Source organism: Lygodium microphyllum, chromosome 8 (genome assembly GCF_053477565.2).
Source record: "Lygodium microphyllum isolate KBCC chromosome 8, Lygodium_microphyllum_v1.1.10, whole genome shotgun sequence".
NCBI lineage: Eukaryota > Viridiplantae > Streptophyta > Polypodiopsida > Schizaeales > Lygodiaceae > Lygodium > Lygodium microphyllum.
In genome coordinates this window covers 107,551,660-107,573,902 of record NC_141142.1, presented here as the reverse complement: position 1 = coordinate 107,573,902, position 22,243 = coordinate 107,551,660, and the positions used below count along the sequence as shown (strand labels likewise).

Sequence of the window (22,243 nt, the reverse complement as noted above, 5' to 3'; positions counted from 1 at the left end):
TCTATCCCTCTCTAATGCATAAGAAGGAAGCAAGCGCAAGAACAAGAAGAGAGCTAGTTTTTATCCATTCACTTTTTTACTTTTATGCATGCCCTTCTCCCCTTGGACACCCAATCCATTTCCATGACTAGCCATCCAGCCTTAGTCCTCTTTTTCACTTTCTTTCATATTCTTTTCCTATTCTCATGGCTCTTTTACATGCACCTTTTCATTTAGAACTTGCACAAGAGGGAACATGGTGCTCTTTTATAAGGGGCTGAAACGCGCTTTATTTCTTGTGTGCCTTGTTCTTAATTTTTTAAAATTTTCATGTGCTTCTTGGTCTTCTTTTCCAATGAGCTGTCTTTTTATTCTCCTTCATAAGTCTTCTTTGTGCCTTGTATTGTTTTGCACCTTTGTGCCTTGTGTCATTCCAAAGTTGTCATTCCAAGGGTTAATAGTGCCTATCCGGTCCAATAGGGGATAATAAGGCAAGGATCCCTTGGCGCCTCAAGTGTTGCACCCTCACAAGGTTTTAGAGCCAAACCTTGAGAGTATTATTCATAAAGGAGGCCAATAGGATCCCACACTTATTTACTAGATCTCATAAGCTTTGTTGAGGTATTGGTTAGCTCTGAAAAGCACCAAAAACCATGATAGGCTCTAGGTCAAACCATGATAACCTAGACCTTGAGGCAACTGAGTTTCCATTGGGATATCTAGCAGCTTATTTCACCCTATGATTGACACACTAGAATAGAACATATCGGAAGGCCAATAGAGGATAACTTGATAGACTTGAAAGCTAAGAAAAGGTTAGGAAAAAATCTTATATTGCACGTGGATTTATATACTCAAGCCCAAAGAATAGACATGCTTAAGAAGGAGACAAAGTTAAAACCAAGCCCAAAGCATGTTGGATTTGGCAAGAAGAGCCACAACTAGATAGAGAGTAGGGGAGGCTAAGGCATCTAAGGCTAATCTTACCCCCTTCGGGCTCGTGCTCAAGGGATTGTTGAATAAGACTACAATAGAGAGGGGTAGTGCTATCTTGGCAACCTCACTTCTAACCGCACGACTCAACACTTGGGGCCAAAAGCCAAAGCAAAATACTGATCATCACAAAGTAAGTTGACAAATATACGGTATTTGATGATCCATATAGCTTTGTTGAATAAGGCAAACAATCTTACAAACGTTGACAAGAGGGCTCAAGCCTTTAGACATTGACTAAGAGAGAAGGGTTAGACATGGTTCACTAGCCTAGACGATGTTTAGAAGAATGAGTTCAATTTGCTCAAGAACTTGTTCATCAATACTTTTTCGGAAGTGGGATATGTAGATAACTTTATTTTCAAGCTCATGAACATGAACTAAAAAAGACAAGGGAGATATTCGAAGACCTATCATAGTAAATGTATAACCTAAAATTGGAATTGGTGAAGCTACAAGAAGCCCTAAGAAGACTCACAAGACCCAATATTCAATGTGTGCACTGTGGAGGAAACCATATTCCATCAAAATGTCAAATGCATTGTGAAGGAAACCATATTCCATTAGAGAGTCTGAACCTGCATCTAGGGTTTGTGCAAATTGTGGATGGTGTGAGCATGAAGCTATACATTATCGACTACCATGACACATGTCTTATCCTCAACCATACCAATATAGCAACCACAACTAGTGAAATAGATAGTTTTATTTTGGAATGGGAGCACCATAAGCTCTCCCATCACCCAATGACTAGTGACTAAATGTACCCAAAGCAGACATTAATCCAACCAATATACCCAGATTGCCTGCAACAAACATAACTCTTCCATAGAGCGATGCACCTGTGCACTACATAGAGGAGCGAATGGAGAAAGAGTTGAATTTGAACCCTTATATCTCATATAATGAAGAGGGAATTCTAGTCCTTATGGATTATAGATTAGTTTTGGTGATGACCTTGAGTAGAGATAATGGTGGAATGCAATCCCAAGTTTCTTTAACCTATTGGAATTGTGGCCACTTTAGACACATTTCATCTTGACGTCCTAAAAAAGAGTAACCCAACAAAGAGAAGGCTGAGCTTAGATGCCCAAAGTGTAAAGTCACACACTTGTACATAGAGTTTCCAAGGAGAAAGGCATCCACTAGTAAAGCAAATATGCCATTAATACCCCTAGGACTCTTTGGAGTTGAGTCATTGGATGATGAAGCCATGCCCATTCCACGAAATGTGATGACTAGAGCCCATGCCAGAGAGACAATGCTAGGCCCTAGTAACATAGATGCCTCCTCCATTGGAAAAAAGAACAAGAAAAAGAGGAAGAAAAGACATAAAGCTAAGGTCAACTTAAAGCGTGATAGCACTACTACCTTGACAATGGAGAGAAAAGTGCTTGACATGGAACCTGAAACCTCAATGCCCAAAAATGAGAAGCAAGGAAGTGCCATGGTAGATGAATACCCTGATCCTAAGCACCAACTCGAGTTCATAGAGAAAGTGCAAGGTTGGGTAGAAGAGGCTCAAGTGCACATAGGAGAGTCAATATTAGAGCATGATGATGATCAAGGTTTGTCTAGCATGAAGCCACCTTCCTCTCCAACCTGCAATTGTCATGAAGGGCATGGACTATTATGTATTGCTAGAAAGACCTTGGATGAGAGGTATGAGAGTGATAGTAGACTAAGGAAATCAATTGATGTTCTTTGGGAATCAAATAGAAGGTGTAGAGATGGACACTTGGGAGACCTTACCCATCGACCTAGATGCCATTCTCTGCAGTGCTAAAGGGTGGATGGCATGGAAAACCCAACCACGGCCCTTTGACCCCAAGTGCATCCCATGTCCAGAGAATGAGGGTGAATGGATGCATGTGCTTGCAACCATCAATTTGCTATTCTCTGATAACAAGGATGATTACAAGAAAGCAGTTGAGAAAGCCAACACTTACAAGAGGACTGTGGAAGAATATGCACTTGGGAACAATGACTTGCCCTCTACACCTCTTTGCATGATGGCTAGCAACTTGAGTAAGAAACCACCCCCTATGACCTATCAAGTTCCTATGAACAAATTAGAGTTACACAGAATCATTGTCTAACCAGAACACTAGTCGACAACCCTACAACAGAGCCAATCTGCTAGAAAGGAAGCCTATAGCTTCCTCAATGGATTTTTAGGGTACAATCAAGTGCAAGTTTATAAGTTTATTTGAATAACAACCACAAGACAACATCTACCAAATGGGGAGTGTTTACTTATATAGTCGTGCCCTTTGGGCTGACTAATGCCCTTGCTATCTTTCAATGGCATATTAAGGAAGTGGTTAGAAGTGTTCATTCATGACCTTCTACAATGAGATATAGTCTACCTCTAGTAAACTGTCACAAAATAGACAATGGGACATGTAAATCTGCATACTTCAATGACCTACTCGGGCTGCTTATGCATTTTCTCCTCATGGAAAACAACATCATGGTTGTAGATTACTTTCCAAGCCTACAAATCCCATAGGTGATAGCCCATCTCATTTGCATCCCCATAACCAAGAAACATATATTTCACGGAGTTAGGATCCAGCTTATTGTGTTTTTCCTTGGGAACATGGTAGAAAGACTCATAACCAAAGACATGCAAATGAGCATATGATGGAGGTTTTCCAAACCATATCTCCTCTTCAACCTGATAATCAAGAGTAGTGCATGGGGATCAATCAATAGAATGTATGGTAGTAGTAGTAACCACCTCAGTCCAAAAGTGTTGGGGTAAGCCTGCCTGGCTACTATGAACTCTCTCTTGAATCGTCTTGTTTATGTGCTCAACCAAACCATTCCGGGGTGGGGGGTATGGGGCAGTCAACTGACGCTTAATGCACTTTTACTTTATGGGGCATGCCTAGACCTTATGTGAGAAATAATCAATGAAAGTAATCAAATACTTCATGTCACCTAACAAATTTCAAGGCATAGACCCACAAACATCAGAATGACCAAGAGCTAGAGGCAGACCCATGTGCATAATACTAGACTTCTTATGCAAACTACATGTTTGCCTCCCATAAAGACAATGGTCACAAGAATCAAAACATTTATAGTCAAGGGGCAGAAGATACTGCAAACAAATAAGCATTTTCATTCCCTTTAATAATATGTGCCAAAGGCAATGATGCCATAATGATGCATGTGGTATTGCAGCCACTACTAAAACATAGTTGATAGACCTAGATAAAAGGGATAAAGAGTGCCAAACTTGGCACCTCATGCTAGGACAAGGTTCCTACGGATGATCTTTCATGAGGAATCCCTAAATGATACAAAGTAACATACACCATCCAACTACCTAGTAGAGTATAGGCTTTTAGTCAAAGCTGAAATGTGGAATACATAATGCAAAGTAAAGATGCTGCCTGAAGCAAACTGCAGCTGTACGTCTCCAATACCAACAATATCCAATGCCAAATCAGTACCCAATCTGACAGATCTTGTTATGATGTAATAAGATTGGAACCACTCTCGAGGAGAGGTAATATGAAATGAAGCCTCTAAATCAATCAACCAAAACTAAGCATTGGTGGATGAGGCATCAGTCAACTGTGAAGCATCAAAAGAAGAAGCTATAAGTATATAATCATCATTAGAATTAGTTTGCATGAGATTAATCTCTTCAATATTGATGCTAGACTTACTGGGGATAATGTTGTGATCATTATTCTTTTCCTGCACTTTGCCCTTTTCCTTTTCCTTGTGCTTGTCATCATGCATTTTATGACACTGTGGCTAAATATGACCTTGCTTCCCACAATAATGACAAGTCAATGTAGACTTATGACCATGAGATTTACTATGATATTGTCCACATGATTGAGAATGATACTTCCAAGGGTCTCTTCCACGATGATCATTACCACTCTTAGCATTACTACATCTGATTATCAAAGCATGAGAGCTACAAGAAGCATCGATATTTTTTATGTTAACCTCTCCATTCAATAATGCACCCTCTACGTCGTCCTGCAATTTCAGCCCATCAGTAGGCATATTTGCACATATAGTAGTATGGAATGTGTCCCATGATTCAAGCAATGTAACTAGCAAGAACAATGATGGAATATTTTACTTAAAGTCAATCCCCTATCAAGACAAGTGGTTGAAAATAAAATAAAACTCATTTAAGTGGGAAAATATGGAAGTCCCCTCCATACGAAGGTCCATGAGTTGCTTGAGCCAATACTTTTGAGAGGCATGGCTCTGCTTATCATAGACATAACAGATCTTCTCTCATAACTACCATGCAATCTGCCCTTCAGAGACAACATTGTAAAACATATTCTTAGAGAGTGAAAAAATGATTATAGATTTACATAACTCATCCAATTCATCCCAATCTCTACATCAAAGCATTTGGGCTTGACCACCCCGTGTCTCAATGGCTTAATTTGCGAATTCGATACCAAAATTTGCAATATACGTGCCTTCTAATAGCTATAAGTAGTGCCATTCAATTTGTCAATGTTAAAGATAGCACTGTCATTTGATCCACCACCCATCATGCCAATAAATAAAAACATAGTACAAGAAGACAGGCTATTGTAAATGACTGCAAGTCAACCCTCAATCATAGCCAAGAAAAGGTTGAAAAGAAGGGAAACACCAAAGTGTAGGGCTGTCCACTAATTGCTGGTAATAATAAATTGTCAAATCAAAGCATCTACTCTCATAAATAATGCATAAACTTGCAATTATGACACTACTGTAATAAATGGAGCAGGAAGAGAATCCAACAGTGGACAAACCAAGCAAAAGACCAATCTCCCACTGCTAAGAATATCCAAGGAAACAACCAATATATATAGAAGAGCAACTCTAGCAATGAAGGTGCCAATAACCGATACCAAGATATGTCACACCTCAATGTATCAGTGAACCATACATCTAGTAGGCATAGATATCATACATGTAGTAGGTCTTAGGAAGAATAAAAGAGAATTGCCAAATGCATGATTGAGCATGGATAACAAAGCTCAATACATAGCCAAGTAGTGTGTATACATCACTGACATCACATTGATAGAGATAAGTGTCGATATCCTAGACATGAATCAAATCAGCCCACTAAAAGGCAACTGCATCTAGTAAGCATAAAGAAAGCATATACATATGTTAATGAGTTCCACTATCTCAATGGACTAAGCTCAACTGCATAAAGCCCAGAGATCAGCTCGAATGCAAAATAATCCAAGTAACTCAAGTGACTCCCCACTGGAACAAAACCAAATGCCAATTGAGCAATACAAGCTCAATAAATCATGTACATGGCATCTGAGCATCCAAGATACATTAAGTACATAGTCGGGAATATAAAACCCAATAAAATTTTCAAGCTTGTAAGTGAATGATCACTATAGCGCACTAACCAAAGGTCCAGGATATGCAACCAAGTGAAGCTCAAGACATTCCATAACCATATTCGAGTGCATAACATCATGTCATACATCAATGCATCCAGTGAAGTATCCGAATAGCATCAAATGGCAAGAGGCATAGACTTTTCCTATGTAAATGTTTGCTGCCCACTATATTACAGCAGTGAAAACCCTATTGAAACTGAGCCATGCAAGCTCAAATCAATCCAACAAACACCTCAAGACATCCACCAAGCATTAGAGTACCAAAATTCCATCATATAGGCATTATGAAACTCAAATGTTACCCTATAGTGTATATAGTAGACTTGTCATAAACAGTGAGATAATGAATGATCTTATCCAACCCAAATGGAGCTCAAGATCAAGTTGAAAGTATCTCAAGATATTGGGCAAACATCCATCTATAATCCCATCATCATATCATAAGTAGATGAGCATAAATAAAGCTCTCAAAGTGATTCAATGGTTGTCCCTATTTTATGACAACATGCATCCCTATTCAAGCAGTGAATGGCTAAAGCGTATGGTCCCAAAGGCAATGCTCAAAGGTGATTACCAATGCTAGGGAGGGGGCCGGCAATGCCCAATGAGTGCTTGAGCCATCGAAGTAGGCAATGGAGTTACTGAAGTTGACTGGGGTACTACCATAACTTGTAGAATAGGTGCAAGTAATGTGGATAATTGTTAATAGTCTGTAATTTATGTTGGATACAATGGTAATGATGACAAGGCTCAATACACTCCAAAGGAGCCTTTGGACAAGCCTTGAGAAGCTGGGAAAAAGCAGAGCATCAATGTTTACATCTTCAAGCTGAAGCTATGGCTGCCATGAGTGAAGTACTCAAGCTTTTACAATCCAGGCTAAAGTTAAGTTGATAGAGCTCCTTGGTCAAGGGCTCTGATACCAAGTGAAGGAAGAAGCCTGAGTGAGAGCACGAGCAAGCAAAAGCAACAAAGGTGTGAGCTATGGCAAATAGAGTAAGAAAGCAAGAGAAAGAGACCCTAGATATGGGAACTCCAATAGCCACAATGTGTGATCGGTCTCTCCCTTATTCTATAAGTTGCTGAAAGAATCAAGAATAAAGCAATAGTGATGGGTGCACGCCACCTGTAGTGTACATGTGTGCAGGTACTATCAGTGTAGTAACTACACGAGTATTGTAGGCACATACACCTTTACCCCCAACAATATGTTGGGTTGCTTCATCACAAGAGGGAATGTTACCCTCAAATTTACATACTTTTTTAGATTCTTATTGGATTGGTTGCCATTATACGTAAGTATCCATAAGTGGTTTTTGCTCTATACTTAGTAGCTCACACATATCATGGTTGAGCAAAAAGCAACCCATTGTGGCTACTTTTAGTTGTAAAGATGAATACATTATATTCTTATTATTATGGCTATTTATGCTTGACTCAAATACCTTTTAACTTATTTCGGAGTTGGATAGTCATCTGCCACTATTATCTTCACTAACAATCAAAGCACATTGGAAATTGCACAGAACCTAGTGTTCCATGCTCATACAAAGAACTTTGAGATGCATTATAATTATGTTATGAAGAGACTCTTTGCAAAAGAGATTAGCTTAGCATATGTGCTAACACCGTACAAGCTTGCAAATATTTTCCCAAAGGCTTTGGGCTTACTCCCCTTTGTGGATTGATCATAATCCATTGGGCTTGGTTTATACATGAGTGCGGGTTCTTGTTCACCACATCATTATATAGGGAATTCGTGACCATATTTCAATAGTGATATATGCGAATACACCTATGACTACTATGACATTTTCTTCCCTCTATAGGTGGTTTTCTTCCATCAACCCTATATATATTCAATTTATGGATAGTCTTGTAAATCTTCTCAAGTGATACATCTCTATACACTTTGTGTGCTTTCTGAAGGCTTCATCTTCTCCAAGTTGAATATGTGCTTTATTGCAACCCTAGATCCAATACCTCCCTCCATTTTATACAAACACTAGTAGGAATGATGCATGGCTTCATCAATTGTTCCGACCAAGCTTTTGTTATGACTATAAATTATCTAAGACTCTTGATTTTGCTTCATAAACAACTCAAACCCCCTTATGAAATTGAGATTTCTTTTTTCTTTCAACCTTTGGCATAAAACAACATGATGACGAAAATAATAGCAAGTTCATTGCCTATAGAAACTTCTTACCCACCACACCTCTTTGATCATCACTCCCTTTGTTCTTATCTCCAAGGCAATGAATTCCTTTCTACTATAGGACCCCTCCCTCCTCTATCACCACTAACTCTGCACCCTCTTCCTTCACCTCCCACCCATCAATCAAAAACTTTAGAGAGTTTTGTTTCAGTGCTAATCTCAAAAGTTTTCTCATACTTAGATACAGATGCAAGTTGCCACAAGTTCTCCTTAAAATCGTAACTAATAAAGACTCTACTTCTGTATTATCCCCAATAAAAATAGGCATTATTTTGCTTGCCAATCATGATTGGTTGATTAGGGCCTCATGGGTTCCAAGTAAATGGAAAAATAGCTAAATTTTTAGTTTCTAGAGAACTTGAAATGGGCTAGTTGGATTTACAAGCACTTCGATCAAATCATCCAAAAAACTTAAATGGACAAGATAGACAACACTAGCAAACACTGCAAGATAAGCCTAAGCTAACAATAGACTTGACAGAGCTCTAGATAGCCCTGCCTTAAATGTCGCCATTTTTATATACGACACTTCAAAAACTACTTGATAGGTAGAAGACACTAGACACTCTCTAAGATAAGCCCAAGCTAACCGATATACTTGACAATAGCTCGCTCTAGAATAGCACCACTCTAAATGTAACAATTTCTAGGATAAATAACTTGAAGAAAAATACTGATGTTACATTATACGATTCCACTGAAAGCTCCTCCATGGATCAAGAGAGAGCTTTGACATACAAAAAAGCTTTAAACCACATAGGAAGAAACAGCAAGAAACTAACAGAACTACAAACCATAAGACACTCCAGAATGAAGAAAACCACGAGGCATAGGTACAAAGTATCTGCTCTCCATGAACAAAGTGTCTGCTCTCCATGACTAGTGGGTCTATCGTAACCACAAAGGGTGATGTCGCTATGGCTATAAGAAAGCAAGCAATAACTTTTAATATTTCTTCAAGACAATTAAAAACGCTACATTTGATTGATTAAGCAAACAAGTAATAATGGCCCTGAGTACATATGACAGATGTCTGAATTGAATAAAGAATTGATACAACAAAAACTAAAACATTACTAGAAATATGACAAGAGCCTATTTAACAAACAAAAATGATTGGCACTTTTACTACAATGGACCGGCTCTGTAGCTGTCTATCCTGAATCCAGTGTTGTAAATAATTTATTTTGCATCACCTCAATTGAGGGCCTTTCCATCTTTCCAAACAATACATTTCAGTAAGTCTCCTCTGTAAGCCCAATAAGGGTTTGTAAACAAGGAATATCAATTTTCTGTATTATATACATGTGATGGAAATTGCCAAACTGCTGCAAAGGAGTTATGTAAGAATTCATAAGACGTGTTCTGTAAACATTTGTAGCAACTGATTTCAGCAGCTGAATTTTGAAAAACATATAAAATAGATGCTAGGAGCTCCCAAATGCCTTTTTGAGAGAGGCAAACACATATATAGACTAAAAGTCTAGAGACGCAAAACATGTATGGCCTTGCCTGTCAAGGAAGTGAAGAAAATGGTCATAGAACCAATTCAAACATCTCACAAGAGCTGCATTGCATGTAAAGAGCAGTAATGGAAAATCTTGTGTCTGTACAAAAAAGAGGCTGACTTTTGCACCCCAAATCATGATGTTGCTGCAATAGCTCTTCAAGACGTCCTCGCAAGAATTCTAGATTGACCTTTTCAAAAGAAGGTAACTTAATAACTTCATATTCAAGGAAAAAGAAGTATGTAAACACAGACCTAGAGTTTCAAGGCAAAAGAACATAATTATCACAAAGATTTATGAGTTCTGAAGTACGAAAATGAAGATGCCATAGTAGCAAAATAAAAGCCAAAGGCTAGGAGTGCAGCAGTGACGTGTACTCAGGAAAGTGCCTATGTTGATTCATGGAACCTATGAAATCAGATGGTACTCCTCATGAATTTCTCATCTTTTAACTTGAAGACAGGATTGTTGATCAGTTTGTGGCACAACATACACTACACACCTATCTTCAATTCTGCTAGCTGTGCAACTATTCAATCCAATGACAAGTCAAGGGCAGCATCACTGAGAAAACTGTACAAAAACATTATCAATAGGTCTATATTGAAGAGAACTTAGTAGGGGAAAATGAAACTGCTTTGACACTGTAAAAGAACTTGTTTGTGTGAGTGTGGATGTGTTTTATTCTGTGCATAAAGAGACATAAAGAGCTCTGTGCATTTTATTCTGTTATGGGTCTTTCTGACTTGGGCCTTTACTGGCAAGTTTGAATGAGAGCATCTCTCCCATTCTCTCAAAAACACCTTGCAGCCTCTCCCATCTCTGGTAGAGAGTATGAATGATCTCTGTTCAAATCCTCAAAAGAGTCTCTAAAGTGGAAACATCTTGGAGGTTTGTAGCATGGCTACACTTCTTAGTCCAAATGTGCCAAGCAAATACTGGCAACCAGCTCCTATATGTGAAAATGTCCTTGAATCCAATGTGATTGTGACTAATCTGGGGTAGGGATCCTACTCAAATGCTGACCAATGACGGAAAAAAAGTGGCTCCCTTCTTAAATCTGCATGTTGGGCCTCTGTTTGTGATCCAAGCTACTACCCCCCGAGTTGCAACCATAGTATCTATAGTTCTACTGTGCTCTAAAAGACCATTCTGAGGCCCCTCCTCCACACCTACCTAGTGTCTCCATCTATCAATCAAACCAGCGACTGGGTCCAAGTCAATGTACCATCTCCTCTCACAATATGCCACTACTATAATCCTCTTATCTAGATCAGCCTGTGAACTCTGTTTGATCCAAGTCCTCTCTCTGAAAGTGGTCATCCTCCACAGTGAAAGTGAAGATCCTATCTTACTAGTCATGACGATCCCAAGAAGGATGTTCCTTTCGGAGAAGAGAATAATCTACATCTAAGAAGTGGCTATATTTGTCCCCCGCTTGGAAGGAACTCCCTCTATCACAGCATGTGCCATAGCTTTGACACCTCTAAGACCCTGTAGCCTCTACCTCTACATCTTCTATATTACCTCCAGAACAGCAAATCAGTCTACCACTGAGAAAGCAACTTTTAGGGAAACCTTCCCCACAAAAGATAAGTCCTTTGTACAAGAGCGTGGCCAGGGTTCATCTCAAGCAGTAATTGAAGAGAAGAGGCGGCGTCCTCCTCTCTTCAATTGTGGTTAGTGTTAACCAATTAAGGCCAGATGAAACAAATCTCCAAGCTACGATGATGGCAGCTCCAAATCTAAAGTCAAAGCTCCTCCCCAAGCCTTTGGTCCTGATGTCTTGGAAAACGAATGCTAGGCTGCCATGGTCCTCCAAGTATAGATGCAGTAGACTGTAGCCTCCATACCAAAAGCTTCTTCCAAAGGCTTCTCACCACGAAGAAGACCCTTGACAATGAGCTTAACCAATAACACTCCGCTCTCGCAATCTGGGTTTATTATCCCCAAGCCTCCTCTAGATCTAGCTTGTATAATAATCCCAAGCCACCTTTGCCCTAGCCGGGCTCCTATCTCATCTTGATCAAATAAAATTCATAATGCGATGCTTCACGTGGGCAATGCATGACCTAGAGAATGCCCAACAAGAAGTAACATATCACATGGTCACGAGAAGAACCTAGCTGGCAAGCACCACTCTCCTTGCTAAAGAAAGCCTCATAGACCTCAAAAAAAGAAGCTTGTCTGATGCTCAAGAGAAGAGGTGCCAACTGTTGCTCTAAAGTAATCCCCACACAATATCCCGAATCTGCAGTCCTGCATGGAACCCAAGTGAAGTCCTCATGAGGTCACCAGTTTGGCTGTCTAGTGTGCATGCCAATTAATTAAAGCACTAGTGACTAGATGCACTCCTATAAAGGTCCTAAAGTTGTTTTAAACCCCATTTAAATGAAATACAGTGTCATAAACAAACTCCACATCAAAGAGCTCCTTCAATATAGGGATGGACAACCTAATGCCTCTAGCACTAGCATATTCAAAAAGGATTTGATACAAATAGAAACAAGAAGGGGGCTAATGAACATCCTTGTCTCACTGATTTCTGCATATTGAAGCTCTCCCCTCTAGCTGCACTATCAAGAACTTGGCTATATGCTCAAGGATACAGGACTGCAACTCCTTGCACCCACTACTTTGAAAATTCCATCCTCAACATGGTGCCCTCCATGAACCCAATCTACACAATTACATGCCTTCTTGAAATTGAGAAGAAGCACAATGAGGTCCTAGTTCTTGGAATAGGCAAAAGTGATGGACTTCTAGAAGGTGATGTTATCTAAGATGTGCTCTTGAACAGAACCTGTCTTGAGTGAGGTAAATCATCTCTGGCATGAAGGGGGCCAAACTGAGACTAATTGCTTTGCAAGGATATTGTAAGCAGTTCCCAGCAAAGTGATTGATCTACATTGAGTAGTCTACGATTTGTCCTCACTACCCTTGGAAATGTGATGGATCAATCCTTCAGTCTCTGTGGCATTGTCTCATATTACCAGATCTCCTAAAAAGATGCAATAAGGCCTGTATTGATGAGATGCCAAAGGCTAAAGAAGAAAGACATGTCCAATCCATCATCTCCTGAATAGTTGTCTCAAGGCAAGGGCAGAAATGGCTTCTCAAGCTTCTCCTCTATATGTCCGGCCGAGTGTGGATCAGCCAGATCAAAGAGGCAACGAGGCACCTATAGCAGTTAGCATCTTGAAGGGGATCACCTACTGCCAATAACGGGTCCATGGGGCAAAAAGTAGGCCAACACAACTCCAAAAGTAACTTGGAGATGTGCCTGTGTTGGGAAATAAAGATGCCTTGTGCCATCTGATACATCTCCAAATCAAGGAAGAAGTATAGGATCCCAAGATCGGTCATGTCAATCTTGTTGCAAGATCTCCCGAGTCTGATCAACTTCTTGAGAGTCACTGCTTGTGATAATGAGGTCGGTGATAATGAGGTCATCAACATTCAAGATAACGACCACATTGGTCACCCTCAACCCTATAATAAAGGTTGGGATCATGATCAGAACGATGGAAGCCACTCTATAAGTAGAAGCGATCAATCCTCTTGTACCAAGCTTGAGGAGCTTGCTTTAGGCCATAAAGGGCCTTCCACAACTTGTAAACATGGTCCTCCTTCCCCTGCACAATAATACCAGGAGGTTATATAAAGGCATAGTTTACGTAGGATGAACTATCCTGCTAAACCTGAATCTTGGCTGATCTACATGGACCAAGAGGCATCTCAAGGAATTGAGTAATCCCTCAATCTTGCATGAGCCTCTGATACCACCGAGGAATGGTGATAGCCCTACCACCTATATCAAAAGAACCATCAATTGGATCTTCCGCAGCCTCGTTGAAGATCACATCCTTGCTCGCCTCAATCTTTCGAGTCTTCGGGTCATAAAGCCCTTGGTGGTCGTGTTGTAGCCCACAAAGATAAGCTTCTTCGACTTGAGGTCGAGTTTGCTCCCTCTTTTCTTCTTGTCCACATGGACATATGCCTCACACCCAAAGATGCAAAAGTGGAAGACAAAAGGCTTTTTCCCAAAGAAATCCTGGTAGGGAGTCATATCATGCAATGTCCAAATATGTACCTATTGCGAATATGTACCAAGGTAGCATTTGCCTAACCCCATTAGAAATGGGGAAGACTCCTATGCTTTAACATTGATCGGCGGGCCATTTCAAGCATGGTTCGATTGGTGAGCTCCACCACACCATTCTCTAATGGTGTGTTTGGATGGGAGTACTTTACCCAAATACCGCGATCCCTACAAAACTGAGAAAATAGGTTAGAACAAAACTCACTGCTGCGGTTTGCTCGTACACCATGGACTCTAAAGGAGATTTGCATCTATACAAACACCTTCCACTCGCAAAAGTGGGATTACATGTCACTCTTGTACTCCAAGAAATAGAGCCACATGTAACAATTGAAGTAGTCAACAATCAATATGAGATGCTTGGCCTTCCCAAGGGCGGCCGTGCCCATAGGTCTGCAAAGATCATTGTAAACCAACTCACGCAGTGTCAAAGCCCTCTGAGTAGCAACTTGTGGATAAGGCTACCTATGTTGTTTGCCCCTCAAGCAGCTAGGCCAAAAAGTGCGAATGGGAGGGAAATCTAGAAGTTCCTCCACCATCTTCTTCCGAGAAGCCCCTCATATCGCATCAACATGTAAATGCCCATAAAGAACATACCAATGCAGTCCAAGCCCGTGTGAAGATTGCGCAACAAGGGTTGTGAATGTGTAAAGTCCACCCTCTTGTGTACTTATCCAAAGAGAAGCTCCTGTAGATGTATCCTCCACTATAAATGGATCTTGGGTAAAAATGACTCGGGTACCTTGTCGTGTAAGACTGTAAACAGACAAGAGGTTAAATCCCAAATCTAGTACATATAGGACTTTGGCCGAAGAAGTATGCCAATAGGTTAAGAGGGGAATGGTTCCCACTCCACGTGTCGGGACGGAAGAATTGTCACCAATGGTGACAGGACCCTCTATGGATCTCATGTCCTGAAGCCAAAATTGGTGGTAATTCATGTGGGAAAAGACCTCACTATCCACGAGCCAAGGCTTCTCCTCAAAAGAAGAAGCAAGTGTGGTATCCTCCACCTCAAACAAGTGGAGGAAGACGGACTCAATGGTAGCAAGTGTAGTCTTTGAATCCTAGGATCCTTCCTTTGGCTTCAATTCGGGGTACTTCTACCACCAGCACTTCTCCTTCGGATGAGTACCCTTGCCACAATGGGGGCACTTAAGGCTTCTTCTTGGAATCATCCTTCTTGTCCTCCTATTTCTTAGCCTGGGGCTTCCCCTTCTTCTTTCCTCCCCCCAAACATGTTGTAAAAGCCTTTGTAGAGTCGGATCCACTAGTACCTATATCTCTAAGCCGCTTGTCATACTCCAAGACTAGCGGAGCAAGGTCCTACCAAAGAAGCGTATCTCGAGTCCTCGAAGTTAGAAGACTAGTGTAGAATATATTTAACTTTAGAGATGGTGACTAAGTCAATAGAATCGTGGCCATGTCCTCAAAAGATATAGTCCATCCAAGAGGTGCAAGCTCATCTCTCATATCCTCCAATTTGTTGATGTGGTCGTTCATGGAATGAGAATCATCAATACTTAGCATTCAAAGTTGCTTCTCAAGGGATATGCAGTGAGCAAACGTCTTCTGATGATACAACGGCACGAACTTCTTCCACACCTCCGCTGCAATCTTCAATCTACGAACATGCACTAGGATAGAATCCTATAAGCTCATAAGAAGAAAAGATCTAGCTCAAGAGTTGAGCCGATCCCATAAGGCAGCACAATCCATCGTTTATCCCACTACAGGATCCTCCATGGGACTGGATATGAGATGGGAAACAAACACCCAGAGGTCAAACGCGCCAAGAATTCACTCCACCTTACATGACCATCATGAATAGTTGGAACCATCCAAGCAGTCCTCCTTGGGTAAAGAAGGAAGGATGGCCACCTACACTAAGGGTGCCATAGGAGGCATCTTAAGACCATGGTTATGGGTCTTGTGTGCGATATGCCCTAATAAAGCCATATTGAGCTTTTTTCTGACGTGTATAAATAATGTTTGGATATGGTTTTTAGGTCATTTTGAGTATTTTGACAAATTTTAGTGATAGCAATTTTTTAATCGAAATTTTTCTAACACACGTGTAAGACCTATCTTTGAGCTTGATTTGTGATCAAACTGACGAGAATTTGGCCAAAGTTTCTCTCACGAAGTTTGAAGAGGGGATAAAGGAGAATATTTTGTCATCTCATAGGCTCAATCAAATTCCTCATCATTTTGGAGATAATGAGCCTCTGAAAATGAAAAATAATTCTTCTCAACACTTTATTTTAAAAATGTGTCGTACTATTTGTGCTTTCTTTCCATTTTTGGCAGTTTGGCATAGAGTGCCCATTTGGGAAGATTGCATCAATTTTGGTGTGTGCTTTTCTCAAAAAACACACCGTTCTTGGAAGAGCCTCTTTTGGGATGCGTGAAGCTATTTTGGTAGAAAGCTGATTGAATAGTTTTCTTCTTCATTGTCATCCCAAAATTTCTGATTGTGATTGTGATTGTGATTGTGAATGAGAGTGAGATTGGAATCCTTTCCATGTATACAGTATTAGCTCGAGGGTGGTCCGGAGGTTCAAGCTCCAAATCGGAGTGCATATTCTCATCATGCTATTAGCTGCTACTCCGTTGTCTCCATCGAGTTATAATATAGATTTCTCTTTTTCCCTCTACTTGGTGACTATATCGAAAATCATGTTGACTTTTATCAGATTGTGATTAGTTGTGTTTCATTGTGTGAAACCTGGAGGGAGGGGGGAGGAGAAGGCTATCGTACAAACGAACTTGGTCCCCTCTATTCTTCACAACCGTCACGAGAATTAGCACGATAATCTCTCTGTCTTTTAGAGAAATCATGAGAGACCTCATCCTCTCAATCATCAAGGCTTGCAAAGAGTGCTCAACGAAAGAAGGACACAAACAGAGAGAGAAGAAGATCAATAAGGGCACAAGATCAAGCTGAGAAGCAGCAGCACCGGAGACGGAGGAGAATGCCAAAGTCAAAGGAGGAACCTATAGAAGATGTGTGTGCTAAGTGAGGAGGGTTAGCTATAAATAGCTGTAGCTGAATGTCTCCAAATCTGACCAACCTGCCAAAATGGCCTCTAAATCTGGTCAGCCTGCTGAAAATAGCTTAGGACTGCATGTACAGTCCGACTGCACAGAAAAATCTGGAAAATGATGATGTGGCATGTTGGGCAGTCCAGAGGCTAGCAAGTACTAGCAGGGTGTGAATACCGACTGATAGTCTTCCATCAAGTTTTTTGCTTCTCTTGCCTTTGGCCACACCCAAGATCTAAGAGGGGCATTAGCATACATCTTATTCTATGTCTTATTATGTATACATCTCTTGCTTGTGAGCAAGGTTGTCTCCGTACATAGTACGGACTGATCCATACGGTACGATACGATACGTATCCGTACAATTTAGTACGAAAAAATAAGCTCTTTTTGGCCACTCTCCTTCAAGCTTGCAACTTTCTTTTTTTCTTTCTCCTTTCTTCTTTTTTTCTTCTTTCTTTCTTATTTCTCTCCCCCAAGCCTCTCTCTCTCTCTCTCTCAAGCTTCTCACACCCTCTTTTTTCTCTCAAGCCTCTCCTCTCTCTTTCTCTGTCTCTCTCTCTCAACCATAGTTGCACTAGTACCATGTACAAAAGGTTTCATACTATACCATACTTTAGGTACCGTACCTTACGTATTAGTACCATAAGGTACCTACTTAATGGATATATCTTTCCCATTCGAACTGCACTTTGGGACTAGCTAAATGCTCCTTATAATAATATGATTCTCCCATGAGATTAGGTTATTTGAGATTCAAACAATTTCTCTCAACCTTCTCTCTCAAGCCCACACTTCTCTTATTTGTATGATTATGCATGTATGATGTATCCACTCCCATCTATGTAGTTATAAGTTGTAGGTAGCAATAGCGCATGTTGCACATGCAGCATTAGGTTTTGGCATGTTACCCTCAAGTACTCATCTTATATACTCTAATAGCATTGCTATTTAGACTTGAAATATCTATTCTATTATCTTTAGTCCAAAATAATCAAGTTATTCTTTTTCGTACTAATATCGTACCGTACCTTATAATATCTTAAGATACCATTTAGTACCGTATTTTATCGTATCGTACCGTTTCGTACCTGACAACTATGCTTGTGAGCCTTAACCTGAGTCAAATGAGGACATTGGAAGACTTGGCATTGTCAATCTCTCAATGTTTATTGTGTTTAGTTTCCTCCATTATGGGCACAACACATCAAGAGTCAATAGAGACAAGAAACGTATACCCCTATAGCCACACGCTTGTACAAGGAGAAGTATAGGTACAGAAACCCAAGCCCAAAACATTATATAAATGCACCTTTCTTTACAAGGGAATGAAGTCCTGCATTACAAGACATCTTTTCCTTCATGGTTCGTTACAAGGGAGAGGAGCAAGGCAACCCATTTACAATACAATAGCACAACAAAACCATTCAAAGGACAAAAAGTTCGTTTGGAAACCTCAAACTCTCCACATAGGTTAACAATTCTAAGACAAGCATTCACTCATCTAAGAACGGCATTGATATAACCTTAGAACAAGGGCAGCCTTGTATGATTACAGCTACAATCGTGGGTGACAATGACAAAACCAGATACAACATAAACAAGAATACAACTTATACAATTTCCGAAAAGGGTACGATGTCAATGATATTGTCAGGAAGGCGGAAAGGTATTACAATTTTAACGAATGTATACAATAGGATAATTCTCTTGAAGGGAGTGGCCAACTCATACAAAAGATGAGAAGGGTTATTTGTTACATGGATGCTCTCCACCATCACTCCATACATACCACACAAAACATAAAAACTCTTTTTTAAAAACCCACAAGGAGCCCTGAGATCAGTTTACAAGATCTTGTGGTAGCATGACAAGCCTTTTTTCATTAGTCTTCAATGCTCTAGCCTCATCATGAGTCACAATCTTCAAAAATGATCAAGAATAACCAAGAGATGCAACTCAAAATAACATTAAAACTTGCTTTACACCTCATGTTGAACCTTCGGATCCACTAAGCTTTGAGTCAATGGTTCATCTCCACAAGTATCTTTGATAAGTCCATCCCTAATGGGTGTTAACTGGTACATTTGAAAGGTAGGTGGATTAGGAGTTTTAAAAGTGTGTTAGCCCATGTGAATGAGCTCTTGGGTCTCATAAGCTTAAAACTTAAGCCTAAGGCTTAAGCTTAACAGTGACAAACTATCATTTTTGCAAGAACGAATGAAAAAGAAAAGAAGTGTCGTATGGGTATACCGACAACCTGTCGGCTTTCCTCCCTCTTCACTTGCCATCACCATGCCTTCTCATAGGCATCCATTGCCCTTGGTACAATTGATTGCTTTTCTAAAGCTCAAACAAGTGCTTGACATGCAATGCCTCCATGTAGACGTCCGAATCATCAACAACCCCCCCTCATGGTCTCGCCAAGTGCTCCCAGCTTATTCAATGCATCAAAGCCTTCTCCTCGTGCCACACCATCGAGGCAGCCCTATCAAATCACAATTGACTTGATTCCTTCACTTAAGTCTTCTTACAAGGGCTACAAAACAAACTTCAATTAACACAATCTCCCCTTCACACACAAGGCTTAAACCAAAATCTTTTTGACTTTCTAATGCCCCTCGTTCTTGCCAAGGGTCACATTCTCCATGCTAACAACTGGAATCAACCTTACAAGATATAAACTTGTGGCATCTGCTCAACCCTTTCTTTTCTTGATACACATATATTCTCAAGGCCTTGTCAAACCACAAATTTGTGAAATCAAGATCATCCTCATTTTACAGAACCTTGGCCCTTGTGTCATCGCATCTTGACACATGATTTGGCATCATACACAAGCATTTAACACAAACAACTTGTTTTACACACATCCACCTAGACTCTACACAAAACTTGAAGCATTTACAAATATACAAGAGGCTCCCCTTCTTTTCCAAAAAAAATGTGACAATGTGGAGATTAGGGTTTCCAAGCCTTGAGGATTGTATCCACTGCTATGCTCAACTTGTTCACACTGCACATAGTCTATCTTTTGGAGTGCATTGCTGAGTTTAATGGCATGGCAGCTTACAATATATTTTTCTCATGGGCAGCTGATTTATCATGGCACTAATAGATGGCTGGTCAGGTCAGCTTGCTTTACGCTTGTTGGCTGTAAACACACCTCCACAGCACATTCAATCCAGCCATCTAAAATATGTTGTTTCATACGTTCATTAAAAAGATACATACAAAATTAAATATTAAATCAGCCTACATATATAAAATGTGCAACTTAAAGATAGATCATGAAGAGGCCTTCACATTGTGGAGAAGAATGAGGACAAAAGGAGGAGAGGGATTTGGGAAAGGGAGAGGATGTAATATGTATGAATGAAACTTGAAAGTGAGAGAGAGGGAGAGGGATAGAGAGGAAAAGGGAGAAGGATAGCGGTTGAAAGTTGAGCTTCAGAGAGGGAGATTGATGAAGATGGAGGCTCATACGTGTGGTGAGATGGGGGGAGGAGGCTGCCCTTTTATAAGGGCTGAGGTGAGGGAGAAGAGAAGAGGAAGGAGTGTGAATGAAGAGAAGCTTAAATGTGTAACAGGCCAAAAAAATAGGCAAATTTTTATTTTAAAAAAAGCACCTATGGACATTTTAAATTATCTTTTTTTTTGGTCCAATTACAAACGTACGCAAACCATATGGTACCATACGATACGTATTGTACATGCACGGAATGCAACCCTGTTTCCAAGGGATACAAGCTCATCCCGGATCTCCTCCATCTTCGTCATGCAATCCTTCATGATTGAGGAATCTACAACATAGTTTTTATTGATTGCTGATGCAAACATATGAAAAATGTATCGAATCTAGAGTACGATATCCTATTTTAGACTTGACCACCTTTGGGAAAAAAATAGCTGAAAAAAGCACAAAAAACTGGACAATTCCATCAAAAAATGTGTAATCTGTGTATAGGCAACATTAGGGGACAGCCAGCTAACATCAATGATTCAATTGTGTCTTGACTCAAAAGTCTGGAAATCATAATATAAATTTTCTTTGGTAGGTCAATGTTGTGGCTTGATCATCAAATGCCTTATTGGTAGTGACTATTTTGTACAACCTAAAGTTATTGAAATAATGAAACTCTAGATTTCATTCAGCTTGTTCGCTTAGTTACTAAGTTTGGTATAAAATACTACATTTAGATACAAATTTACTATTTTTAAAATTGAAATTAGAGCAACATATGGTTCAGCCTCAAGGCCTAAATTACACTCCAATAATATTTTCATACACATTTACGTATGATGTCATGGGGACGTGAAGTTTTTGAGATGCTTTGCTCTTGCTAGTAACATTTGATTAATTTAATAATCAAATCTGCAATGTTGTAAAACACGTGATGCACATGGCAGTTATTTCAATGTAATAGGCCAAGGACCTTGAGGAAATAGTGGGTCTCAAAGGAAAAAAGTTCTAAAAAGTTATGCCACCTGGATTTTGGATGTCATTTGGTGTCAATTTTGGCCCTAGGACTGGCCATTAAGTGTTAGTGGCGACACTAGGGACTAGGCATTAATTAATTAATTAGTGCCAATCTAAGGCTCAATTAAGGCAAGGAACCACTTGGGGTTGCAAATGGCCTAGCCAATTAAATTGTGGATGGGCATTTTTAATTTTGGGCACGGCCAGAAGGGCTGAAATTAACATTCAGAATTAAATTGAATTGGAAAATTAATTAATTGACTAAAAAAATCTAGAGACCAAGTTGGAGCAAGTGACAACAGCCAAGGGCTGGCAACAACATTTAATGCATCCTTTGTCAATAGGTGACAACATTTGGGGCTGATTCAGGCAAGCAGCAGCCACTTTTGAGATTTTCTCGTGTGGAAAATAAGAAATTTCTCTCTCCTCAGCATTCTCTCACCTTCTCCAATCAATTCTTTGAGTACATCAACAATTTGCAGCCAATTGAAGGTGTTCTCAGTCAAATTTGGT

The 22,243-nt window shown here is 40.0% G+C and overlaps 1 protein-coding gene across 4 annotated transcripts in view; it reads right to left on the bottom strand.

Annotated features, from left to right (window-relative positions):
- Positions 1-9,694: 9,694 nt before the first annotated feature.
- The window catches only part of LOC148032706 (RPA-interacting protein A), an 81,125-nt gene continuing 68,576 nt past the window's right edge, over positions 9,695-22,243 (bottom strand). For 2 of the 4 annotated variants that reach the window (XM_087683344.1, XM_087683343.1), the window contains exon 6: positions 9,695-10,283. In XM_087683344.1, coding sequence (XP_087539470.1) covers positions 10,071-10,283 — 213 coding nt within the window. In that variant the 3' untranslated portion in view covers positions 9,695-10,070. Of the gene's footprint in view, positions 10,294-22,243 lie in introns of all 4 variants that reach the window. The other 2 variants (XM_087683346.1, XM_087683345.1) reach the window with 2 other exon arrangements.